The sequence below is a fragment of the Podarcis liolepis genome (genome assembly GCF_965112155.1).
Source record: "Podarcis liolepis genome assembly, chromosome: 15".
NCBI lineage: Eukaryota > Metazoa > Chordata > Lepidosauria > Squamata > Lacertidae > Podarcis > Podarcis liolepis.
The window spans coordinates 14,061,357-14,082,603 of record NC_139566.1 but is presented as its reverse complement, the minus strand read 5'-3'; the positions used below and the strand labels follow the sequence as shown (position 1 = coordinate 14,082,603).

The 21,247-nt window shown below is 51.0% G+C and overlaps 1 protein-coding gene across 2 annotated transcripts; it reads right to left on the bottom strand.

Annotated features, from left to right (window-relative positions):
• Positions 1–68: 68 nt before the first annotated feature.
• On the bottom strand, positions 69–20,262 carry LOC310694586 (dual specificity protein phosphatase 10-like). 2 transcript variants are annotated; one of them, XM_083477794.1, is made up of 4 exons: positions 19,922–20,262; positions 6,546–7,771; positions 3,498–3,797; positions 69–3,080 (listed from the first exon to the last, which is right to left on the bottom strand). In XM_083477794.1, the coding sequence occupies exons 2-4, from the start codon at positions 7,756–7,758 to the stop codon at positions 2,815–2,817; spliced, it is 1,779 nt and encodes a 592-aa protein (XP_083333920.1). In that variant the 5' UTR covers positions 7,759–7,771; positions 19,922–20,262; the 3' UTR covers positions 69–2,814. The 2 variants fall into 2 exon arrangements, with proteins under 2 accessions (XP_083333920.1, XP_083333921.1); XM_083477795.1 differs by lacking the exon at positions 19,922–20,262 and adding an exon at positions 15,910–16,040.
• Between the last annotated feature and the right edge of the window lie 985 nt (positions 20,263–21,247).

The following is a 21,247-nucleotide window of genomic DNA, read 5'->3' as shown; positions in this document are numbered from 1 at the left end:
GAGTTCAACCTTTGGGTAGATGTTGGCTTGATCTCCCCACCTCTCCCACCCCCAAGAGAGACAGAGTCTTGTTACAAAAAAAGAGAAAGACCACGTTTAATAAATTATGACGCTGGGGCCTCGCACTTGGGCCCAATAAATAACAAAGACGAGATCCAAAAAGACACAGCAGGAAAGGGAAGGGGGGAACCTTATAGTCTTGACCACATCAGCTTCCTGTCCAGCGGGTGAATGGGGTGGGGCATTTTAGTTTCACTACAAAACTCTTTAAATGGAAAAAAGGGGGGAGGAACTGTTGCATTCACCAGCCACTCTGGATCTGCACCGGGGGGGGTGGGGGGGAGCAGAGGGTGCTTTGCTGTTCCTCAGGAACATCAAGCCTTATGCTGCACTGGACCCACTGCTCCATCCAGCTCAGTACTGTCTGCACTGGCTGGCAGCAGCCCTCCAGGGTTCCAGGTAAGGGACAATCCCGGTCCTGCCTGGAGATGCCAGGGATTGAACCTGGGACCTTCTGCATGCAAGGCTCTAACCACTGAGCTGCACTGCTCCCTTCCGCAGCTGGACAAACGTCACTTAGCCGCCAAAGCCAGACAGAAGCCTTTCTGCATCTCTGCATTCCAGAAGAGGCGAGAGCGAAGATTTGCCTGCAGCTCAGCCACAAACACCAACCATTCTGACACAGATCCCACTTTCATGTTTAGGTGCTACCACCACCATCACCCCAACCTCAATAGCTGAAGTGAAATTTGGGGGCTGGAGGATTTTAAAGCATCTTTTTTGTGGGGCTGGGGGCACTGATTTAAAAAACATTTCAATGGCAGTTTGGAGCGCTGGTCTGGTGTGGCCCCTGCTTAATCGCGGGCGGCACATCTATGGCGTCTTGTGATAGGTCCTTGAACCAGTAATTTTTGATCATCAAGCTGAGGGTTGAACAAGCTACCTTATTGCATCTCCTGGCCTCTTGGCTATTGGGTGTTTTTCCAGCCACCCAGAAAATTATGAGTTCCAAGTGGGTGCCATGCCATCCCGGTTAGGATTCTGGGAGTATTTGAGGATGGGTGGGATGAGACTCTGGATGTTGCTGGACTCCAAGTCCCATCAGCCCCAATGGTCAGGAATGATGGGAGCTGGAGTCTAGCAACTTCCAGAGAGTGCTACACTGGCAAGAACCTGGGGATGAGAGCAACGTCTCCCACAATGTATTTTTACATCTACAGAAATGATGAGATGCTGATGATTACAAGGGAAATTACCCCATCCCCGAACAAACAAATATTGTGCCACAGCTTTATGGACTGGGATGTTGGGCTTTTGTATGATTGGCGAGTTCACTGGTGGAGAGATGGGGCCCATAGCCTCCATAACGTTTACCCCCCCCCCACTTGCTCCTTGCTGGTGATGGGTTCGAATTCCGTTTGGGAAAAGACTGGGAACAGCTGAAAGACCACTGACATGAAGGGGCGCATGTCACACCCTGCCTCCTCTTTGTGCGGTGCGGGAAGAGGAGCCGGAGGTGGGGGGCAGGGACACTTTAAAGCACCTAGCATTAACAACCAAAATTTTTGTGTATATATTGCATCGTAAGATAAATTAGCTGGGGGGAGACGACGACACCCACTCCATACCAGCCCCAAAAAACCTAAAATAAAATTTAGGGGAGCTAGAGAGTCCTAGGGGGACTCCCCCCCCCCAAGTTTCAGCATCCCTTCCCCATTGTCAAAAAACCCTGAACCCCTTAATTAATGGAAGACAAGTTCCAGTTACATCATATTACCCTGAGAAGGGGAGGGGAAAGGGGGGAGAAGTGCTTAACAATATGTTTGAGGGAAGGGGCAGGAGGAAAAGGAGGGTCCAGTCCCCGCCCCCCATCCCATAATATCATCAGTTACACAGTATTAACCCTTGTTAAGAGCCACATAACAGGTTGGTGGTCAAAAGAGTCTAAGCAGCAATTACAGTTCAAATAAATAACTAGATGCGAGGGCAGAATTGAGGGCTCTTCTTCCCCCCCCTCCCCCCCCCACATACACCCCAAGCAAAGGAGGGGGGAGATTAATAGTGAATCGCTCCCCCCTCCTTCTTTCCACCCACACTCTTATCCAGAAGAGATTCTGTGATCCTGAGCATTAAAATCTGCTGGGAATTGGGGGGGGGGGAGAGAGGAGTTTCACACCCGCAATGTTCCCCATGGACACCCCCTCTTCCATTACTGCACACACACACACACACAAACAAACACACGTGTAAATTGCTTAGGATACCCCAGCCCCAAATTAGTCCATCGTGGTGGGAAGCAAGGCAATATCAGCATCTGGATCAAAAAAACTGGGGGGAAGACAAAGAGAACTCCCCCGCCCCCAATTTATACACACACACTCCCCACCCCAATAAATTAAAACTCAGCATGATCACACACACAAACACACACACCACCCATTCCCCACCCCACGAAGGTAAGAAAGTTTTTTTCAGAAGTCATTATAGAAATAACTGTTCCCCGAAATTCCAATGGCGGCAGCAGCAGCAGCAGCGGTACCTACAAAACAGAGCGCCGTCAGTCTTTGGCGTTGTCTGTCGTCTTGTACGCTGAGCGTTTTCAGGTTGGTGGACATAGAAAGGTATCCAAGCAAAGTTCCCTCAAGTGGGGGGGGATGTAATAAAGTAGTTGAGAAGCCCCCCCTCCCCAAATTCCTGCTCACTGCTTCAGCCCTCACAAGCCGTCCATCAGTCCCCTTATTGCACTCCCGCCCCCCACTTCCTCTTCTTCCCAGCCCTGAGATTGACGGAGCTCATCCTGCACCCCCATCTTGTTCACACCTCGGTCTCCACTCCGGCCAGCTTGGGGGTGAGGATCCGGGGTGTGACGCCGGCGTTGAGGTCCACTTCGAACTCCAGCAGTTGCCCCATGAAGTTGAGGTTGGGCGAGATGATGGGTCTTCGGCCTTTGACATATTTGTAGGCGTCGCCCATGGTCATGAGAGTGTGCTTCATCAGGTAGGCGATGACGATGGTGGCCGAGCGGGAGACGCCGGCCTGGCAGTGGATGAGGACTCCTTTGCCGCTCTGGTGTGCCTCCTCTGGAGTAAGGGAAGGGGGGGGGGAGAAATAGCGTCAACGCTAACCTGAGAAAGGGGGTGCACACAAATGCTTCCTGGACTAAATTCCATTTCATACACAGCTCCTTGCCTGTTCGCCTATGGCGAGTTAAGAATAGGCCCCAGGTGAACAGGCAGCCGAGTTTTTTTAGAAAGGGAAACAGATTGGGAGGAAAATAGAAATGAGGAACATAGGAAGCTGCCCTGTACAGAGTCAGACCCCTTGATCCATCTAGCTATTGTCTATCCTGGCTGGCTTTGAATCATCAGGGTTTCAAATAAAAGACAATTCCAGAGGAAGATGCCAGGGATTGAACCCGGGACTTGCTGCATGCAAGACAGACGCTCTGCCACTGAGCTACACCCTCCCCTTTATTTCGCCGCAGGACTAGACCTCACCAATGAACTCAAAAGCTTCCTCGAAGTATTGGCGCAGGTCCTGGCGGTTGTTGTCGGTGGCGGGGAGGCGCTTGTAGCGCAGGCGCCCGCTGTCGGCGTGGTACAGGGGCAGGTGGGTGGTGACGTTGAGAACGTGCCCCACGTTGAGGCTCAGCATCCGTTCGAGGTCCTGCGCGTCTCGTTCGTTGCCCAGGAACAGGAAGGGCAGAATGGGGCTCAGCTCGGCGTTCTCCAGGTCAGGCGTGAGTGGGGGGCCCAAGTCATCTGGGCCGTCCGCAACATCTGGCCCAATCAGACTGCCTGTGGTCAAAACACAAAGCAAAGGGGTTGAGTCCCTGGAGTGGAAGCATTGTGCAGAAAAAGTGCTTGAGTTTTATTTTTTCCTCCTCCCTCCCAATCTGTTTTCCTTTTGTGTGTGCCCCCCCTCTTTCTTTCTTTCTTTCTTTCTTTCTTTCTTTCTTTCTTTCTCACTTTCTTTAAATTAAGCCTGAGGGCAGGGACTATTTTACCACTGACATTTGTAAGCTGATCTGGGAGCCTTTTCTGGCAGGATAACAAGCTTTGTGTAAGCGAGTAAAGAAATGAATTGTAATAATTCAATTTTAATTAGGGCTGTGAAGTCTTAATCGATCAGTAGGTTTGGCTGAGCAGTTAGAAACCAAGGATGTGAGCACAGGCAAAACATTTTGCTCTCATTTCCTTATTTATTTGGAGTATTTGCATCAAATGATCCTCAAGGAGTCTTGCACTAGACTGCAGTGATAGACAATTGCCTATCTCAGTATTGTCTGCACTGACAGTCAGCACCACTCCAGGATTTTGGGGCGGCGTGGTCTCCCTAACCTTACCTGGAGATGCTGTGGATGAAACCAGAGACTTTCCCCCTGCAAAGCAGCTGCCCTCCCAATGACCTGCCAGTCATGCTGCCAAGGTGGGAGATTTGGATGGAGGTGTAGGCACAGAGCCCCACTCAGAAAAAGGTGTGTTGGGGACAGGGAGCTGGAAAAACAGCAGGGCTGGCGCTCCCTAATTTTGAAGCAAGTGAATGGGGGGGGGCGCTCTGGATCAGGTGGGGGGGTCCTTTAGCCCTCCAGATGTGGTTGAGCTACAGCTCACATCTTCCCTGGTCGTACGCTATCCTTGCTGGCACTGATGGGATGTGTAGTTCATCAGCATCTGGACAGCCAAAGGTTCCCCCCCTTTGCCCGCTGCACCTGCTCTAGATGTTTTGCACTACAATTCCCATCACCCCTGACCACTGGCCACCACTGGTGGGCAGGTGGGGCACCAAAGAGCCTCTCCAGCCACCCCCATCCCAGCCAGATGCTGAAGTCCAAGGTATAAAATTACCTAAAGGCACAACACGGGAAAAGAGCTCTGTGTGACACCCAAAGCTGGTCAGTTTGGTGGCAGAGTAATATTCTAAGTTGTGAGTTTCTGAATCTCTTCTGTGCCCACCCCACAGAAACAACCCCTGAAAAAGGTCGTGTGAGAGCCTCTGCTTAAATGCAGTTCAACCCCCCAGTGACATCTCTAGATAGGGATGGGAAAGCTCCCTGCCTGAAACCCCAAGTTTCAGGCAGTCAGAGCAGGCAGCCTGAGCTAGATAGGTCAGCGGTCCAATTCCGTATAAGGGAACTCCGTCTGCTCCAAATTGGTGCTAACCAAATCACTTGGAGTGGCTTCCCCTTTCCTCTTTGCAGTTTTCTGTGGGAGGAAGGTGGGGGCGGAAAGGGAGGGGACTTGTTCTTCTTCCTGACCTAAAACATCTGCTATGTAAAATGACACCCCACCCACCATGGTGGGGGCTGGCAGGGGCTGTGGAGAAGGGAGGGGGCAAGTGTGAAAGAAGGTCAAAGAAATGATGTCATGCTACCAGCTGGTAGAGTTCATTCTGGTTCAATGGGGTTTTGAACAGGTGCTAAAAGTGAGGTGGGGGGGAACTGGGGGTGTGTGAAGCCCCCCTTCGCATCTTGCCATCTGCTCATGCAGCTGGGATGAGGTCACCAAAGAGATGGTGGAGTGGTGCAAATCTTAAACCTAACCCAATTGGCATAGGGAAAACATGCATGGAAAGAACTGCCCTGTTGTGTCTTCCTGCTGTATTCATTCTATCAACACAATGTTTTGTGGTTTAATTTCCCATATCTCCCCCAATGAACTCTAGGGAGCATCTATGGTTCTCCTCCAAACTTCCTTTCTCCCTGTGGCTTTCAAGGGGAGTCTACATCCTACATTGGCTCCCAGTTTGTTTCCGAGCACAATTCAAAGTGTTGGTGCTGACCTTTAAAGCCCTAAACGGTCTTGGCTCTGAAGGAGCATCTCCACCCCCATTGTTCTGCCCAGACACTGAGGACCAGCACTGAGGGCCTTCTGGAGGCTCCCTCCCTGCAAGATTGAGGTTACAGGGAACCAGGCAGAGGGCCTTCTCAGTAGTGGCACCCACCCTGTGGAACACCCTCCCATCAGATGTCAAGGAAATAAACAACTATCTGACTTTTAGAAGATATGTGAAGGCAGCCCTGTTCAGGGAAATTTTTAATGTCTGATGTTTTATTGCTTTTTATATTATTATTATTATTATTATTATTATTATTATTATTATTATTATTATTATCATCATCATCATCATCATCATCATTAATTCTGTTGGGAGCCGCCCAGAGTAGCTGGGGAAACCCAGTCAGATGGGTGGCCTATAAATAATAAATTATTATTATTATTATTACCAACCGGGAAAAAGGTAGTTCAATGTGGAACAAAATGTAATAAGGAAAAATATAACCTCAGGAAGCCTGAGAAGGACCCGAGGGAAACTCAAGGCTGATGGATAAGTGGCAGCCTTGCAGAAATAATCAGCCTCTTGTCTGGAGGCAGGAGTTCTTTAAAGCGGGGAGACACTGTGTTAGCCCAGAACACATTCCCCTCAGACCAGCAGAAGGCTCAGGGCAACTAGGGAGGTGGTGGCCCCAGGAGAAAGAACTTTTGACACACCAATGCAACTTCTGCCGCCACCACAGCAGTCGGCACCTAGAACCCCCAGCTCACCTCTCCGGCCGACCCCTTCCTGCCCGCCATCTTTGTTGAGCAGATCCAGCACCAGGTGGAGATTCTGGGAGGGCTGCATTTTGCGGGGCTTGGGGGGGCTGGCGGGGAGAGGCTCCGGACTGGCGTGGCCGCCGGGCTCCTTGGCCCAGAGACGCTGCAGCGAGGAGTCCCTTGCGTCGCAGCCTCCCCGCGAGGAGATGAAATCCAGCATGGCCATCTTCCCCTGCTGGAGCCGCCTCCGGCCCGCTGCGTCGGCTGCTCCGAAGCGCATGGCGCCCTGAAGCTGGCTCTTGGTGTATTCCATCAGGTTGCGGCAGTCCAGGATGAGCGGGGAGACGTGCTGCTGCTGCTGTTGCGCCCGGGACCGTGTCATTTTCTTGGCCAGCTCGTCGGGCCAGATGGTGCGGACGCTGTAGTCATCGTCGTCCCCGCAGCTGGGGGCCGGGGACGAGCCCGCCCGGGGGTCGTAGGCCACGATGGGGTCGCTGCTACAGAAGCTACAGGAGGAGCTGCCCGACTTGACCGAGGGGTTGCAAGCCAGGCAGGCCAGGGAGCGCAGGGCCGAGGAGGGGGCGCAGGGCAGGCACCCCAGCTTCTTGACGGACGGCGGGCTGCAGCTGGAGCAGCTGAGGGAGCGCAGGCTGGAGCGGCAGGAGAAGCAGCCCAGGGAGAGCAATCCACCCTTGGGTCCGGCGTCCTCGCAGCGCATGAGGCGCCAGCAGCCGCGGCATCCACATTTGAGGGGGTGCATGGCGGGGCTGGAGAGGCAGGAGGAGCTGGTGGATGTGTCCAGCACCGCCGGTTTGGAGTTCTCCTTGAAGCAGCGCTTCTTGAGCTTCGCCTGGGGCAAGAAGACCTTCAGCTGGGGCCCAGCGAGGCCTTTTGGCTTAGGCTCGGCCTGCTTGAGGTCCAGCTGCAGGGAGACGTTCCTCTCAGGCGACAGGCTCTGCACGCCTCCCACCGTCAGCTTGATGTCAATGGTGTGGGAGTGGTTGGGCTGCAGGACGCCCGGCGTCCCCCGGCGTGCGGCCTCGTCGCAGGGCGCCTTCGCGGGAGCCGGGGCGGCCTGGCCAGGCGCTCTGGAGGCCGCCGGGGGCTGCTTCTCGCCACCGCCTGAGGTGCCCCCGTTGGCAAAGCTGTGGTTGAGGCGCAAGGCCAAAGTTTTGGGTCGCTGCAGCACGCCGATCCGTTCTTCCAGAGGCGAGGGAGGCATTGGGAAAGGTGAACTGCAGGGGGAAAGAGAGAGGGGGGAAGGAGAGAGAGAGATTATAATATATAATAATAATAATTTTTTATTTATACCCTGCCCTTCCCGGTTCACAAAACCGGGCTCAGAAGAGCATGCAGCAAGATGGCGCCCATGTTTTCTTTCTTTTGCCAGGGGTGTCTAAGGTTTCCTTGAGCTCTGCCACCCCACACGATCCAGATACAGTGGTACCACAGGTTACATACGCGTCAGGTTACAGACTCCGCTAACCCAGAAATAGTACCTCGGGTTAAGAATTTTGCTTCAGGATGAGAACAGAAATCTTGCTCTGGCAGTGCGGCGGCAGTAGGAGGCCACATTAGCTAAAGTGGTGCTTCAGGTTAAGAACAGTTTCAGGTTAAGAACGGACCTCCGGAATGAATTAAGTACTTAACCCGAGGTACCACTGTATTACAATGTGGGAATTGCATACTCAAACGCATTATTTCCCTGGGCACTCTAGTTTACACCTCAGCCAGCTACAATTCCCAGCGCTTCTAACAAACTGCAGCCAGGGGCAGATCTACTATGAAACTAATGAAGCTTAAATTTCAGGGCCTCTAATCCCAGGGCCCCACCAGAAATGACTTTACTCTGCATTGCTTTTTAAAAAATTGGGTCTAGTCGGCCCAATTTGAATCGCACGACCCACAATCATTTTATGACACATCATGAATGTAAATAACATTTCCCTAATTTTCACACACACACACCCCGCAAATAACTTGAATTCACACAAGTGACTTTGAGATGTGAAATAGTCTAGTAGAGCAATTTTAATCAAAATATGAAATGCAGTGGCTATTTTTTAATTAAAAAAAAAAGAATTGTGGTGAACTGTTGTGGAACAACCCCGTTAACTAAGATCACCCAGACCTTCTTGTCGGTTGCAAAGGGGATCCCGTAGAAGTTCATTCTTCAGGGCCTCAAAAATGTAGGTCCGCCACTGATTGCAGGTCCCAGTGTGCATGTAGCCTTTGAGAGAGGTAGGGGAATCTGCGGCCCTCCAGATCTGACACTGGGTGAAAACTCCCGCCATTGGCCCTGCTGGCTGGTATCCCGGCAACAGAGAGAGGGCTGCAGGTTCTCCATCCCTGCATTAAACAGGGAAGGCTGCCATGGGTAGCGAAGTGGAAGTCTTCCAGAGAATGCCTTCTATCAGTTGGCACGCCAGTCGTGGAATGCCCTCCCCAGGGGGACTCGCCAGGAACGCCAACCTGACTGGTCTTCCCCATGGCAGGCAAAGGCTTCCAAGCTTTTGAGATACAATCATAGAATTATAGGGTTGGAAGGGACCATGGGGGTCATCTAGCCCAACCCCCCTGCAATGCAGGAATCTTTTGCCCAAGGAGGGGCTTGAACCCACAACCCTGAGATTAAGAGTCTCGCGCTCTGGCGAATGGACGTTCTCCGTGTATTTCTCACCCCCATCTTTCTCCAAATAATGGGTGAGGCAACTGGCTTTGGGTTACTCAGCACCAAGATGTATAGCTCTCTGCACATGCTCAGGGGAACACTTTCCTTTACATTCAAAACCTGACGGAGCCCATGGATGAGGAACCTGTGGCCCTCCAGATGTTACAACCACTCCCAGTCGCCATAGCTGGTGGTCTGCAGAGCCACAGGCTCAAATTACCTTAATGCATCACCAGCGTCTGGCCACCAGGCCTGGGAGTTTTCCCTCAGGCTCTGATTGGCTGTACTCCAGGTTTCCTGATTGGCTAATGAGCTAGAGTGATGTTGATGAACTACAACTCCCATCAGTGCTAGCAAGCATGTGGTCCGACAACATCTGGAGGGCCAAAGGCTCCCCACACATGTGGCAGAGGCTTTGTGCCAGAAATCTTCACAGCTGCTACCCTCACCTGTGGCATTTTGCTCCTTCGCTCACCTTCCCCAGACAGGTGTCATCATTTTGTCCTGACTTAAGCAGGTAGCCAATTCTCTGGACTAAATCCAGGTATGGTTTGTTTGGTTATGTCTTTTAGTGTTGTGATAGCTTGCTGCATGCATACATTTGGCACTTAAATCATAATTGACAAATTCTGCCTTGGAGTGGGGAAGTGGGATTCTAGTGTTGCTTCTCTGTCAGATTTACTGATTTATTTTCACCGTGCAGTGGTACCTCGGGTTACAGATGCTTCAGGTTACAGACTCTGCTAACCCAGAAATAGTACCTTGGGTTAAGAATTTTACCTCAGGATGAGAACAGAAATCGTGTGGCAGCGGCGCAGCAGCAGTGGGAGGCCCCATTAGCTAAAGTGGTACCTCAGGTGAAGAACAGTTTCAGGTTAAGAACGGACCTCCAGAACGAATTAAGTTCTTAACCTGAGGTACCACTGTATTCTTATCTAGTGCCGGCTTATCATGGGGAAAGGAATAGACCTCTGCTCCCTGAATTGCTAGCAATTGTAATGAGTGCCCCTCTAATTTAAAAGGTTCCAGCAGACATTATTCACACTGAGAGTCAGTGTGGTGTAGTAGTTAGGGTGTCAAATTCGGACTTGGGAGAGACCAGGATTCAGATGCCCACTTGGCCATGAAGCCCACGGAGGGACCTCGGGCCAGTCACTGGCTCTCAGTCTACCTCGCAAGGTTGTTGTGGGGATCAGAAGGGGAGAACCATGTACACAGCCTTGAGCTTCTTGGGGGAATGGTGAGAAATAAATGCAATAAAGGAATAAATTATTTATGACTGATTATCGCAGCCTTAAGGACTAGAGTCTTAAGAAAAACGAAACCCTCAAAAACTGATAATTCTTAGATTGCTAAATTCTGCGTCTGTTTGTGTATGTGTGCTGTGCACTTGTCCGGAATTGTGGGCTTATGACTTAGCTCTACATGCTACTTGCTTGGCCAGCTCTAGCCATCATCCCTGGTATATCTTAATATTCCTTCCTTCCTTTCATCTTTTCTTTTCACCGTGGGGTGCACCCACGCTGTATGTGCTGACGAAATCCTTGCTGCATCTGCCGTCACAAAGCGGTGAAGCTTGCCCACTATTTCATTCCAATTTTACACATGGGAAAACTGAGAGGTAGTCATTAATTGGTGGAAAGTGGGTTTCGATCAATTAATGACCTCCTTCTCCCTCTGTTTATGTTTAAATCCTTTCACTTGGTATGTCCACCCTGCTTTTGATGCCATGAATTACATGATCGTTCATGATAATAATGAACGGCAGGGGGTTGGGCTAGATGACCCTGGGGCCCCTTCTATCAATTCTACAATTTGATGACAATTATACAATCAAGCAGCATCTAATTTCATTTGTGGTTAAAAACTGGGGTGGGGGGGTGGGGGGGGAGAATGCCACTAAGAGCCAAGGAACGCTTAACTAAATTCCTTATTCCCCCTCTTGCTTTTAAAAACACCCTCTCTCTCTAGATATAAACTGGGTCAGGTTTAGCAAAAGGGCTTTCTGATGGGAGACAAACATGCTGGCTCCCCCACCCTCAGATCTTTCCAGCACTTCATGTGCTGCTGGAGCAGGAGGAGGAGATCCTGGATCAGCCTCCTTTCTCTCCCCCCCCCGCCCCCATTCCAGCTTTCTTGATGCATCCTCCCCCCCCCACCCCCCAATCCCCATTAAAGCCGTGTTATCAAGAAAAATACAGCTCCCTGCCACATTTCCCTGCAGGGACTTGGAAAAAGATTCAAAGGCGCTAGGTTCTGTGCCAAGGAGAGATTAGCCATCTTCTTCCAAAATCACATCTTCCAACACACACACACACACAGAGAGAGAGAGAGAGAGAGAGAGGGGGGAGAATAAGAATAAGAAAAGCACTTTGCTTTTTGGGGGGTTGTGGGCATTGAGGGTGTGAGCACGTGCCCAGCAACACCCTCCTCTGCAAGCGTTTTTCACACTTCTGGGATGGAGGGAGGCAGCCTCTGTTCTGAAGGGCAGAAGCTGCTCAAGGGCTCTGTGTGTGTGGCTTGTGTGTGTGAGCGTTTGATCGAGACACCAAGGACCACAGCAGCCTTGCGATGTTTGCCAGGCTTGCTAAGAAACCCTTTCGCTGCGTGCCGCCTGGGGAACAAGGCGCCTGGGACTGCGGAGGAAGAAACTAAAACAGAGACAAACAAAAATTAAGAACTCTCTCTTTCTCTCTGGGTTTGTGTGTGGTTGCTGCACAGCAGCCTTTCCCAACCTTTGGCCCTCCAGATGTTGTCAGACCACAACTCCCATCATTCCCGGCCTCTGGCCTTGCAGGCAGGGCTGTTGGGAGTTATAGTCCAATGGCATCTGGAGGGTGCCAGATTCAGGAAGGCTGTCTCTGCCCTGATGTCTGTGCCGCTCTCCCTCAACCCCCAAACTGTGAGATAACCAACCTCATATAATCAACATGCTTAAGTTTAATTAATGCATGAAAGGGTTAAGACCACAGAGTAAGCTCTCCTGCCAGGCTTAGCTTATCTGCCAGGCTCAGCTTATCCTTGGCTAGCAGGACCAATGGTCAGGAATGATGGGAGTAGTAGTCCAACAACAGCCGGGGGCCCAAGTTTGAGAAACACTGTGTGGTTGACACTGTAGTAGCTTATATGCTAATGGATGATTTTGCCAGGTTACCCCCACCTTCTTGAAGCCACACCCCCTCTCCCCAGGCCACACCCCTCAATGGCCCTCCCTCCACACCAGGCATAGGCAAACTCGGCCCTCCAGATGTTTTGGGACTACAACTCCCACCATCCCTGATCACTGGTCCTGTTAGCTAGGGGTGATGGGAGTTGTAGTCCCAAAACAGCTGGAGGGCCAAGTTTGCCTATGCCTGCTCCACACCCTCCTGGAGTGTTTCTGCCTGGCTGGGATTGATCCCTGAACTCTGATCATGCCTTTTGGTTGCCTGGATGGAGGATGTGTGACTGAGTGTAGAAATTTGCCTACTGTACAAAAGTTACGTGTGCATTTGTTGCCCCGCCCACGTTTGCCTCTGGCCCCTCCCACCACTGGCATGCAGCCCCCAGAAACCTTCCTGGCTCTTGGGCTGAATGAATTTTCCCACCTCTGTTTTTGCTGTAGGTCCAGACACTGAACCTGCACACTTCTATGTGGAAAGCAGCGAGCTCTGTCCCAGATCTATGGGACCCTCCCTCTCCAAATCTCTACCCCCTCCTTCATCCACCACCTGCAAGGGATCCCCAAAGGTCATACAGTCCAGCCCCCTGCGATACAGGACTCACAGCTAAATTGTGTGTGCATGTTTGATTCGTGTAACATGTGCATGCAGAAAACAAAATACCCCTCTGCAAACACCCAGTTTCCTCTGCCTGTTCCTCGCCTCTCCCTCTTCCACATCCCGCAATCTCAAAGTCCCCTATTTCCTAGTGACCCATATATACCCATCTGCAGCCAAAGCCCCGCGGTTCTGCGCCTATCTTCTGCTACCCCTTTAAAATAAAATTTTAAAAAACCTAGGAATTATAATCTTGGCTTGCCTGCGTCCCCGCCCACACACTCAGCCAGCACAAAAGTCTCCTTCTCCCGGAGGTTCTTTTGCAGAACAGCCACACAGCCCAGCGACACTAATCTGGGGCGACAGCGCTGTTATTTCCATCAACCGTGTGCCCGGCAAGCAAGGGGCGATTGCGCGCGACAGCCGAGTGCAGCACTTGGGGATGCAGAGGGGGAGAAAGCTCCGCCCTCGGTTGCAGAAAAAGGAATTGCATCACCACACTGCCTTGGATGATTTGGGGGGGGGGGGTGACTGTCCACCAACTGGATATTCTAATCCCCTCTCCCTGACTTATTTATTCATTGCATTTCAACCCCACCTTTCTTCAGAGGAGTTCAAGGTGATGAAGGTGATTCTCCCCCTCCCCAGTTTTATCCTCCCAACAACCCTGCGAGGCGGGTTAGGGTGAGAGACAGTGTCTGCGTACACAGTGTACATTTAAAGCACTCAAAGGATCCTAAGAACTGTAGTTTCTTAACGATGCTGGGAATAGTAGCTCTGCGAGCGGTAAACTACAGTTCCCAGGATGCTTTTTGGGGAAACCAGGTCCTCTAAATGCACGGTGAGTGCATACCCACAGCCCTCAGTGGGCATCATGTCAGAGTGTGGATCAGACACTCTTAACCCTTACAGCACCCTGGCTCTTTTGTTCAGCTGTTGTTAAAAAAAGCTAAACACATTCCGTCTCTATCTAGCTCTTGCAGAGATAATAAGCAAAAATGGGCAGGCACAGTGGCGTAGCGTGTGCAGGGGGGGCCGGCCGCACCGGGCGCAACATCTAGGGGGGGCGCTCGCACTCGCGAGGGGATCTATGGGGACCCTGCTCCGGGTTAGGGGGCGCAAATTACTTGCCTTGCCCCGGGTGCTGACAACCCACGCTACGCCACTGGGCAGGCAAGATTCTAGTCCATAGGAAGCAAGACAATGAAATAACTTTTTCGGCTGGAGTAGGGCAATCTGCATTTACGCTCTGGCTGGTTTACAAGGATTATTGCAACTCCTCCTTCCTGCAAAATTCCTGGCTGAGGGTTAGCCCTGCCCTGTTCCACTACTTTGTTCTTGCTTCTCCTTACACCCCGATTATCTCCGGCAGATATCTCTAAGACAATCTCCACCGATCTGGCACCCTCCTCCAGATGTTGTTCTTTGAAACCAACACCCGTCAGCCCCAGACAACGCAGCCAGTAGGTCGCAGCTCAAAACATCTGGAAGGGGCACCAGGTTGACGAAGCCTGCCTTATAACCAGCCAGGCTGCTCATCCATGTAGCTCAAGTGTGGGGAACCTTTGGCCTTCCAGATGTTGCTGAACCACAGCTCCCATCAGCCCCTGCCAACATGGCTGATGGCTAAGGATGATGGGAGTTGTAGTTTAGCAACATACAGAAGTCTCCACACCTGATCTGGACAGTTGCTCTGACAGGCAGGATTGCAAACAGAAGCTTTCCCATCAACTGCTGCCTCACCTTTTTAAAACTCTGTGCTTTTTTCTCTCACTGCTTCCCCATTCCATCCTGGAGCTGCCTGTCATTCTAGACCCCCAACATCTCCCATGAGATCTTGCAGCGGGGAGGGCCTTAGAAAGCAGCTCTCCCTTCTCAGCCTCCCCCTACCAAAGTAGCGAGGAATTCTGCTCCACAAATAGCTCGCCCACCCCAATAACGTAATGCTCCCATTAAGAAATTGCCGGAATGCTGATTTCCCCAGCCGGCAGCATTTCCACTGTGGTCTCCTTGAGGGCAGGGACCTCTGCCTCCCTCTTTCCTGGGAAACTATGTAAAGTGTGTTTGACATTGATGGGGCTACAGTAATTAATCATTATAAGAATAAGTAATGCAAGCATCCCCCAAAGAACGCTCCTTGCCAGCGAAAACTCCCTCGTGCGAAGTACTGTGTTCGGCACGTGCCTCTGTGCTTCGTGGCACATATACGGTACCCTTGCACACTCACTCTCTCTGTCTGTCTCTCACCCGCATATACACAGAGGAAGCTGCTTCACAAAGAGTCAGAACATTGGCCCATCCAGCTCAGTATCACCTACACTGACTGGCAGCAGCTGTCCAGGGTTTCAGCTGTACCCGGAAGTGCCAGGAATTAAACTAGGGACTTTTTGCATGAAAGGCAGATGCTCTAACACTGGGACACACACACACAGAGTCATGGTCAGTTTATTAACACGCCACATTTCCTGCAAACACCGTGTGCTCAAAGAAGTTTATACGCACACATACACCAGACAATTTAGCTGCAAACAGGCTCTCCATTGCACAATCTAGCCATTCAAGCATGCACCCTCTCTGGTCTGTGCACACCGCCTCCCCCTGGCATTGCTTTCTACACAACCAACACCCATGCTCACTACACACCGGCGGGGATTTCCATCCCTCTGCTCAGCCCTGAAGCTCAGCCTGCTTTGCGTTCAGGGAATTCCAAAGCCCTCCGACACATCGCTTCCTTCCCTCCTGCCTGAATCGGATTTGCACACGCAGGCGGGTGCCCGCCGCTTTGTGGACGCACAAAACGGCTGTGTGCATGTGTGTGTGTACAGACATCTGCACACTCCGCAGTGCACGCATCTCCCTTTCCAGCTTGGGTTGGTGTACACTCTCCAAATGCACTTGAAAGAAAGGAAGAAAGACGAGGTTCCCCCCCCCTGCAAACACTCACCCTGACGTGGCTGGTGGTCCCCCTGCAGCGCCTGTTCACTTCCTTTTGGGCTGCCGTTCAGCTCTCTCCTCCACCAAATGAAGTTGTGTGCTGCCTCTAAAAATACCCTCCTGAGCTCATAGCCTGGCAGTGCCCAATGAGGGCATCTGTCTCCTCGGGTTTCACCCCACACCATGAGCTCACCACTTGGCCCTAGATCTGCTGTGTCGGGGGCGGGGTGTGTGGGGGGGAGAGACGAGGAGGGGGAGAGGCCTCCAGGGGATTCCACATGTCCCTGGGCCTCCGGGTGCTCCCTGCCGCCTCCCAAAACATGCTGATGGGCGGAACGCGGAGTTCCAATCGGCATTTGCAATGTCTCATCTGGTAACAGCAGGAAAGGATGCGAGGCTGGCCGGGATTAATTGGTATGAATCACCCAAAGCCTTTGATTCCAATTTTGGCACATTGGGGAACTTCCCCCGGTTCTTGCAGTCCTCCCATCTGCAGCAAGGGCACAATAATCCCGGTCTACCTTACAAGGCTGTGCTGCAATCAATGTGACGGCGGTTGCTGTTCTTTTCAACAGCCTCTGTATGTACAGCAACGGACAAACTTTCCTACAGAACATGGAAAGCCACCTTATATCCTGTATCAGACTATTTGTCCATTTAGCCCAGTGCAGCCCACTCTGACTGGCAGCATCTCTCCAGGATCTAAGGCAGAGAAATATATTTCCCCTTGCCTTCTTTTTATGTGGAGCAGCCAGGGATTGAACTCTCTGCCGTCAGCACCACCATAGTCCATGATGAAGACTCATGAGAGTTGTAGTCCAGCAAATGTGCAGAGGGCACTGAGATTGCTTCCACGGCCCACTTCCCCACCCCACCCCCCAAAAAAGTAACAGGTAGCTCTCCCCAACTGCACACAACTCCTTGTTCCATGCATTGTGATTTCTGGAACACATTGATGGATATTTGTCTTCACACACTCTGCCTCTGGCTTCATTTCATCAGCCTTGTATCCAAAAAGCCAAACGCAGCTACATCTGGGATCCAGCCTTGGTATTCCTAGGCTTACTTCCCAAAGGGGGCAAAGGCCTTCATGTGCACCCATTCAGAACATCAGCCCCACTCACCCAAGGTGAGGGTTGTCCGCACACCTTTCAATATTGGTTGGCAGCATGCATTCACAGCACTCAAATCTTCCCGAGAGTTGGAGACTGGCAGCAAAACACTTAAACTGGCATTCTGTCCAACAGAGCACAATGCTCAGGTTTCTTCTGTTAGTGGCTCATTCACACATGCAGGCATCCTCAGACACTTGTCCTCCTCTGGCATGTGTAAAGTGGCTTTCGGCGTCAACTCACTAGACGTAACAGGAAAACCTAATCTGCGGGCCACGAGAAAACCTTCTTCGCAACCACAACTTCAGATTTGGCAGCGCGTGACCTAGATTTTGGCTATGCATATCCAAGAAAGTTGAGATTCTTTACAACAGTTTGGACACAAGGAAGTCAGAAGGTGCAAGGGCTGCGGGGGTGGGCACTGCCTTAACACCAGTGGTAGCCAACATGGTGCCCTCCAGGTGTTGTCAGACTAAAATTCCCATGATCCCAGACCACTGGCTATGCTGGTGGGACAGGTGGGAGTTGATGGGGCCCATTTAGGCTGCCCCTGGTCTATATCTATAAGGGCCTGCAGTGGCTCCTCTGGGGTTTCGAAGAAGATGCCATTTAGGATTGAGACCTTCTGCATGCAAGGCAGCTGCTCTAACCACCCCCCTTGTCCTACAAAGTGCCCCGTGGTTCCAGTGCCCTAAATCTACCCCTCCTAGGAGGTAATTTTGAACACAAAGTACATACAGTGGTACCTCAGGTTAAGTACTTAATTCGTTCCAGAGGTCCGTACTTAACCTGAAACTGTTCTTAATCTGAAGCACCACTTTAGCTAATGGGGCCTCCCGCTGCCGCCGCGCAGCCGGAGCACGATTTCTGTTCTCATCCTGAAGCAAAGTTCTTAACCTGAAGCACTATTTATGGGTTAGCGGAGTCTGTAACCTGAAGCGTATGTAACCTGAGGTACCACTGTATTCATGTTGCCAAGAAGGGAGTTAATATGGAATTATTATGCAGGTAGTATTTTTCCGCTTGTTATTAGATAATGACAATGAGAAAATTTCTATGTCGTTTTTGAGTATTTGCAGACATTCCATTCTAACCTTTGCAAAAACCTTGTGTGGCAGGTCAGTATTATTCTCCCCATATTGCAGACAGGAGGACTGAGTCTGAGAGACAAGGGCTTGCTGTCTCATGGCAAAGGTGGCCTGAGGACTTAGCCATGACCCTTCGCCTGCTCAGATTTCTTTTTTAAAGAGGACATACATTTTAGTTGAAACAACAGGGGGGGAAAGGCCTGGTATAGCTCAGTTGGTACAGCATGAGATTCTTGCAAGGGGTTGGACTACATGAACCTTGTCGTCCCTTCCAATTCTACGATTCTATGAAAAACAGGCATCTCCTGTGCATTACTGTTTGTTCACCTTGGTGTGTTGGTGTGTTGCACAGGTGTGTTGCACAGGTGGCACACAGTGGATCGTAAGCACTATGTGATATGCACCTCAGTTCTGTGTGTGCAATTTATACCATATGAATTGGGTGTTTAATTAACCTTTGCACACATCCCGCGTGTGTCTGGGCTCATTGGCCTTCCCACTGATGCATATCTTTCTACATACTTGGGAACACGGGAAACTGACTTATACAAAACCATTGCTCCATCTAGCTCAATATTGTCTACACCAGGCACTCCAAGATTTCAGCTAGAGAGTCTCTCCTAGCCACATTTGGAAATGCCATCAAGGAATGAACTGGGGACTTTCTGCATGCAAAGCAAATGCTCCACCACTGAACTGCGTCCCTTCCTTAAAAGCCAAGCAGGATCCTAGTCCTCATGGTTCTGAGGAAAAGACCTCATTAAATAGGAGCACAGAAAGTCCGTCTAGCTCAATGTTGTTTTGTACCGGCAGGCAGCAGGTCTCCAGGGTTTCAGACAGGTTTCAGACCTGGAAATGCCGACCGTAATAGAACCTAGGATTTTCTGCAGATGCTCTAACAGCCTTGTGTTTCGACAAAGGAAAGCTCTGTGTCTGCGTGTCTGCCTCTGCATGTGAGCCCGGGCACACGTGTCGGCGTGTGCCCCATTTCCACCCGCAGTTTTCACCCGTCTCTATATAAAGCCCGCCGGTGTCCCCATAACCACCATGGCATCACCGGCTTAAAATATCCCCGAATGTCATCCTAGCAGTCAGGAGACGTTAAGGGTACCTGTAAGGGGAGAACTCTGCGCGCACACAGACACACACACCAGATCCTCTTTTAACCTCTTGTGTTGATGCTTGCAAGGAAAAAAACATTGGTCTTCTCTCCTTGACATCCACCTCCTCCCCCCCCCCCACAGCAAACACACTTTTCCGGCTCCCGGTGGCACCTCCACCCTCTCGGCATTAGCCTGCCAGCCTCTCCCCACCTCCTACGCACCCCCCAAAAGAATGATCTGTCACAACAAACCGAGGCGACAGCCACCACAAACAAACACCCACTCTTTTTATTGCCACCTTGGGGGGGGGGGAGGCGGAGGAAACAAGAACTCATCACCCTCTCTTTCTCATCTCTTTCCCTGCTTTTTGATCTCCCCCCCCCATCAAGAAATAAACAACACATTTTCTCTCTCTCTCTTTCTCTCGTCTTTCATGTTGTCGAAATCTGGGGCGCCCGATCCCTTCAGCAAACGCTGCCCCTCTTTTGTTGCAAAGTGCGTGCACACCCCCTGCAAACAGTGCCTTCAAGGACGGGAAAGGGAGGCTCGTTTGCCACATCGTCCCTCTGTTCTCAACCCCCCCCCCAATACAGCCATTCCCCCTCCCTCCATTAACTTAACGCAAATCGAGTTTTCCAGGTGTTTAACCATCGCAAGACACCCAGTAAGTCCCCTGTTGCAAAATTAAAAATAAAACCTTCCGTTTCAGATCCACTCACCTGCATTACAGTCTAAGCCTGAAATCCATGAGGATGTTTTTGGAGGTCGTGAAAAGAGGGGGAGGGGGGAGATGCCTTGTTGGTGAGGCTGGGATAGGGGAGAGAAGGTGACGTTTGAAACCCAGCAGGAATCTGGATTTGCTGGTCCTCGACTTCTGACACCTTTGCACCCTCCGGGTTATCCTAGGTCTGCCTTGCTGCTGATCACCCCGCATCCAGCCCTCTTTCCCCCCTCAGCCCGCTTTGTCTTGCTTTCCTTCCTGTTGTTATGTTTTCCCCCCTCCTTGGCTCTGGTGCTGGGGACGCTTTTGATGGGAGCAGGAGAGGGAAGCGGGATGGGAGGGGGCAGAGAGGAGGAAGGGTTGTAGGGTGACATCATCGGCAGCCAATGAGACGCCGGCCCGGCTCTCCCGGCGAAGGTGACGCAGGAAGGCGGCACGTGACTCAGGGAAGCGCTTACATTCATTGTGAAACGGGCTTGATCAGCATCAGCAACTTCGGCCCCGTAGAAAGGGGGTGGGGGGTGGGGAGGGGGTGAAAATGGGGAGGGGGGAGGGACAGGCTGGTTGGTGGGGGGAGGGATGCTTGGCTGTGGGCCTTCCTATGCATTTTAAATGTCACCTGACATTATTATTATTAATTATAATAATTGATTATCACCATCAGTAGTAATTTATTTGCAATGGTCACAGAAAAAAGAGGGAAATGAAATAATGCTAATAAAAATGACTAAAAACCACAGAAATCCCTTACTAGCTGGCAATAAGACCACTGTGTCCATCTTGTTTTAAACTTAAACATTAATATAAATAGTGCAAATGCCATATGTCCGAACGTATTATTATCATTTAATAGCAATCAGAATTAAATGTGTCTGTTTTGCAAGTGGGGTGTGTGTGGAATGTAAGCAACTAATTTTCCTCACTTGCCCATCGTTGATGTTAATATGAATTTCTGCTGCAAAAACAACCGAGCACCTCCCCCACCAGATTTTTAAGCAGCTGGCTAGCTTTCCCTTCTATTTCCATGCCAGGAAAACCAACCTTGTGCAGAGGGACAGTTCACCCAAGAAGAGAGAAGTGAGACATAGAGGAAGCCAAGCAGGTCTTATAAGGCCTGTTCAGAGTTCAATAGCAATTCAATAAGTGAGAGCTTGTGGTTGCAGCGACTCAGTTGTAACCACCCAACAGCTTGAGGAAATGCCCCTATTTGGAGAATGAGGCAGAAATATTGAAGAGAGAGAGTCCTACCACCCCTCAGCAGCTCTGGTTGAACCTCCAGATGCAGAGCTTAGTGTATATTAATAACTTTCCCGTGGAGGGAGGG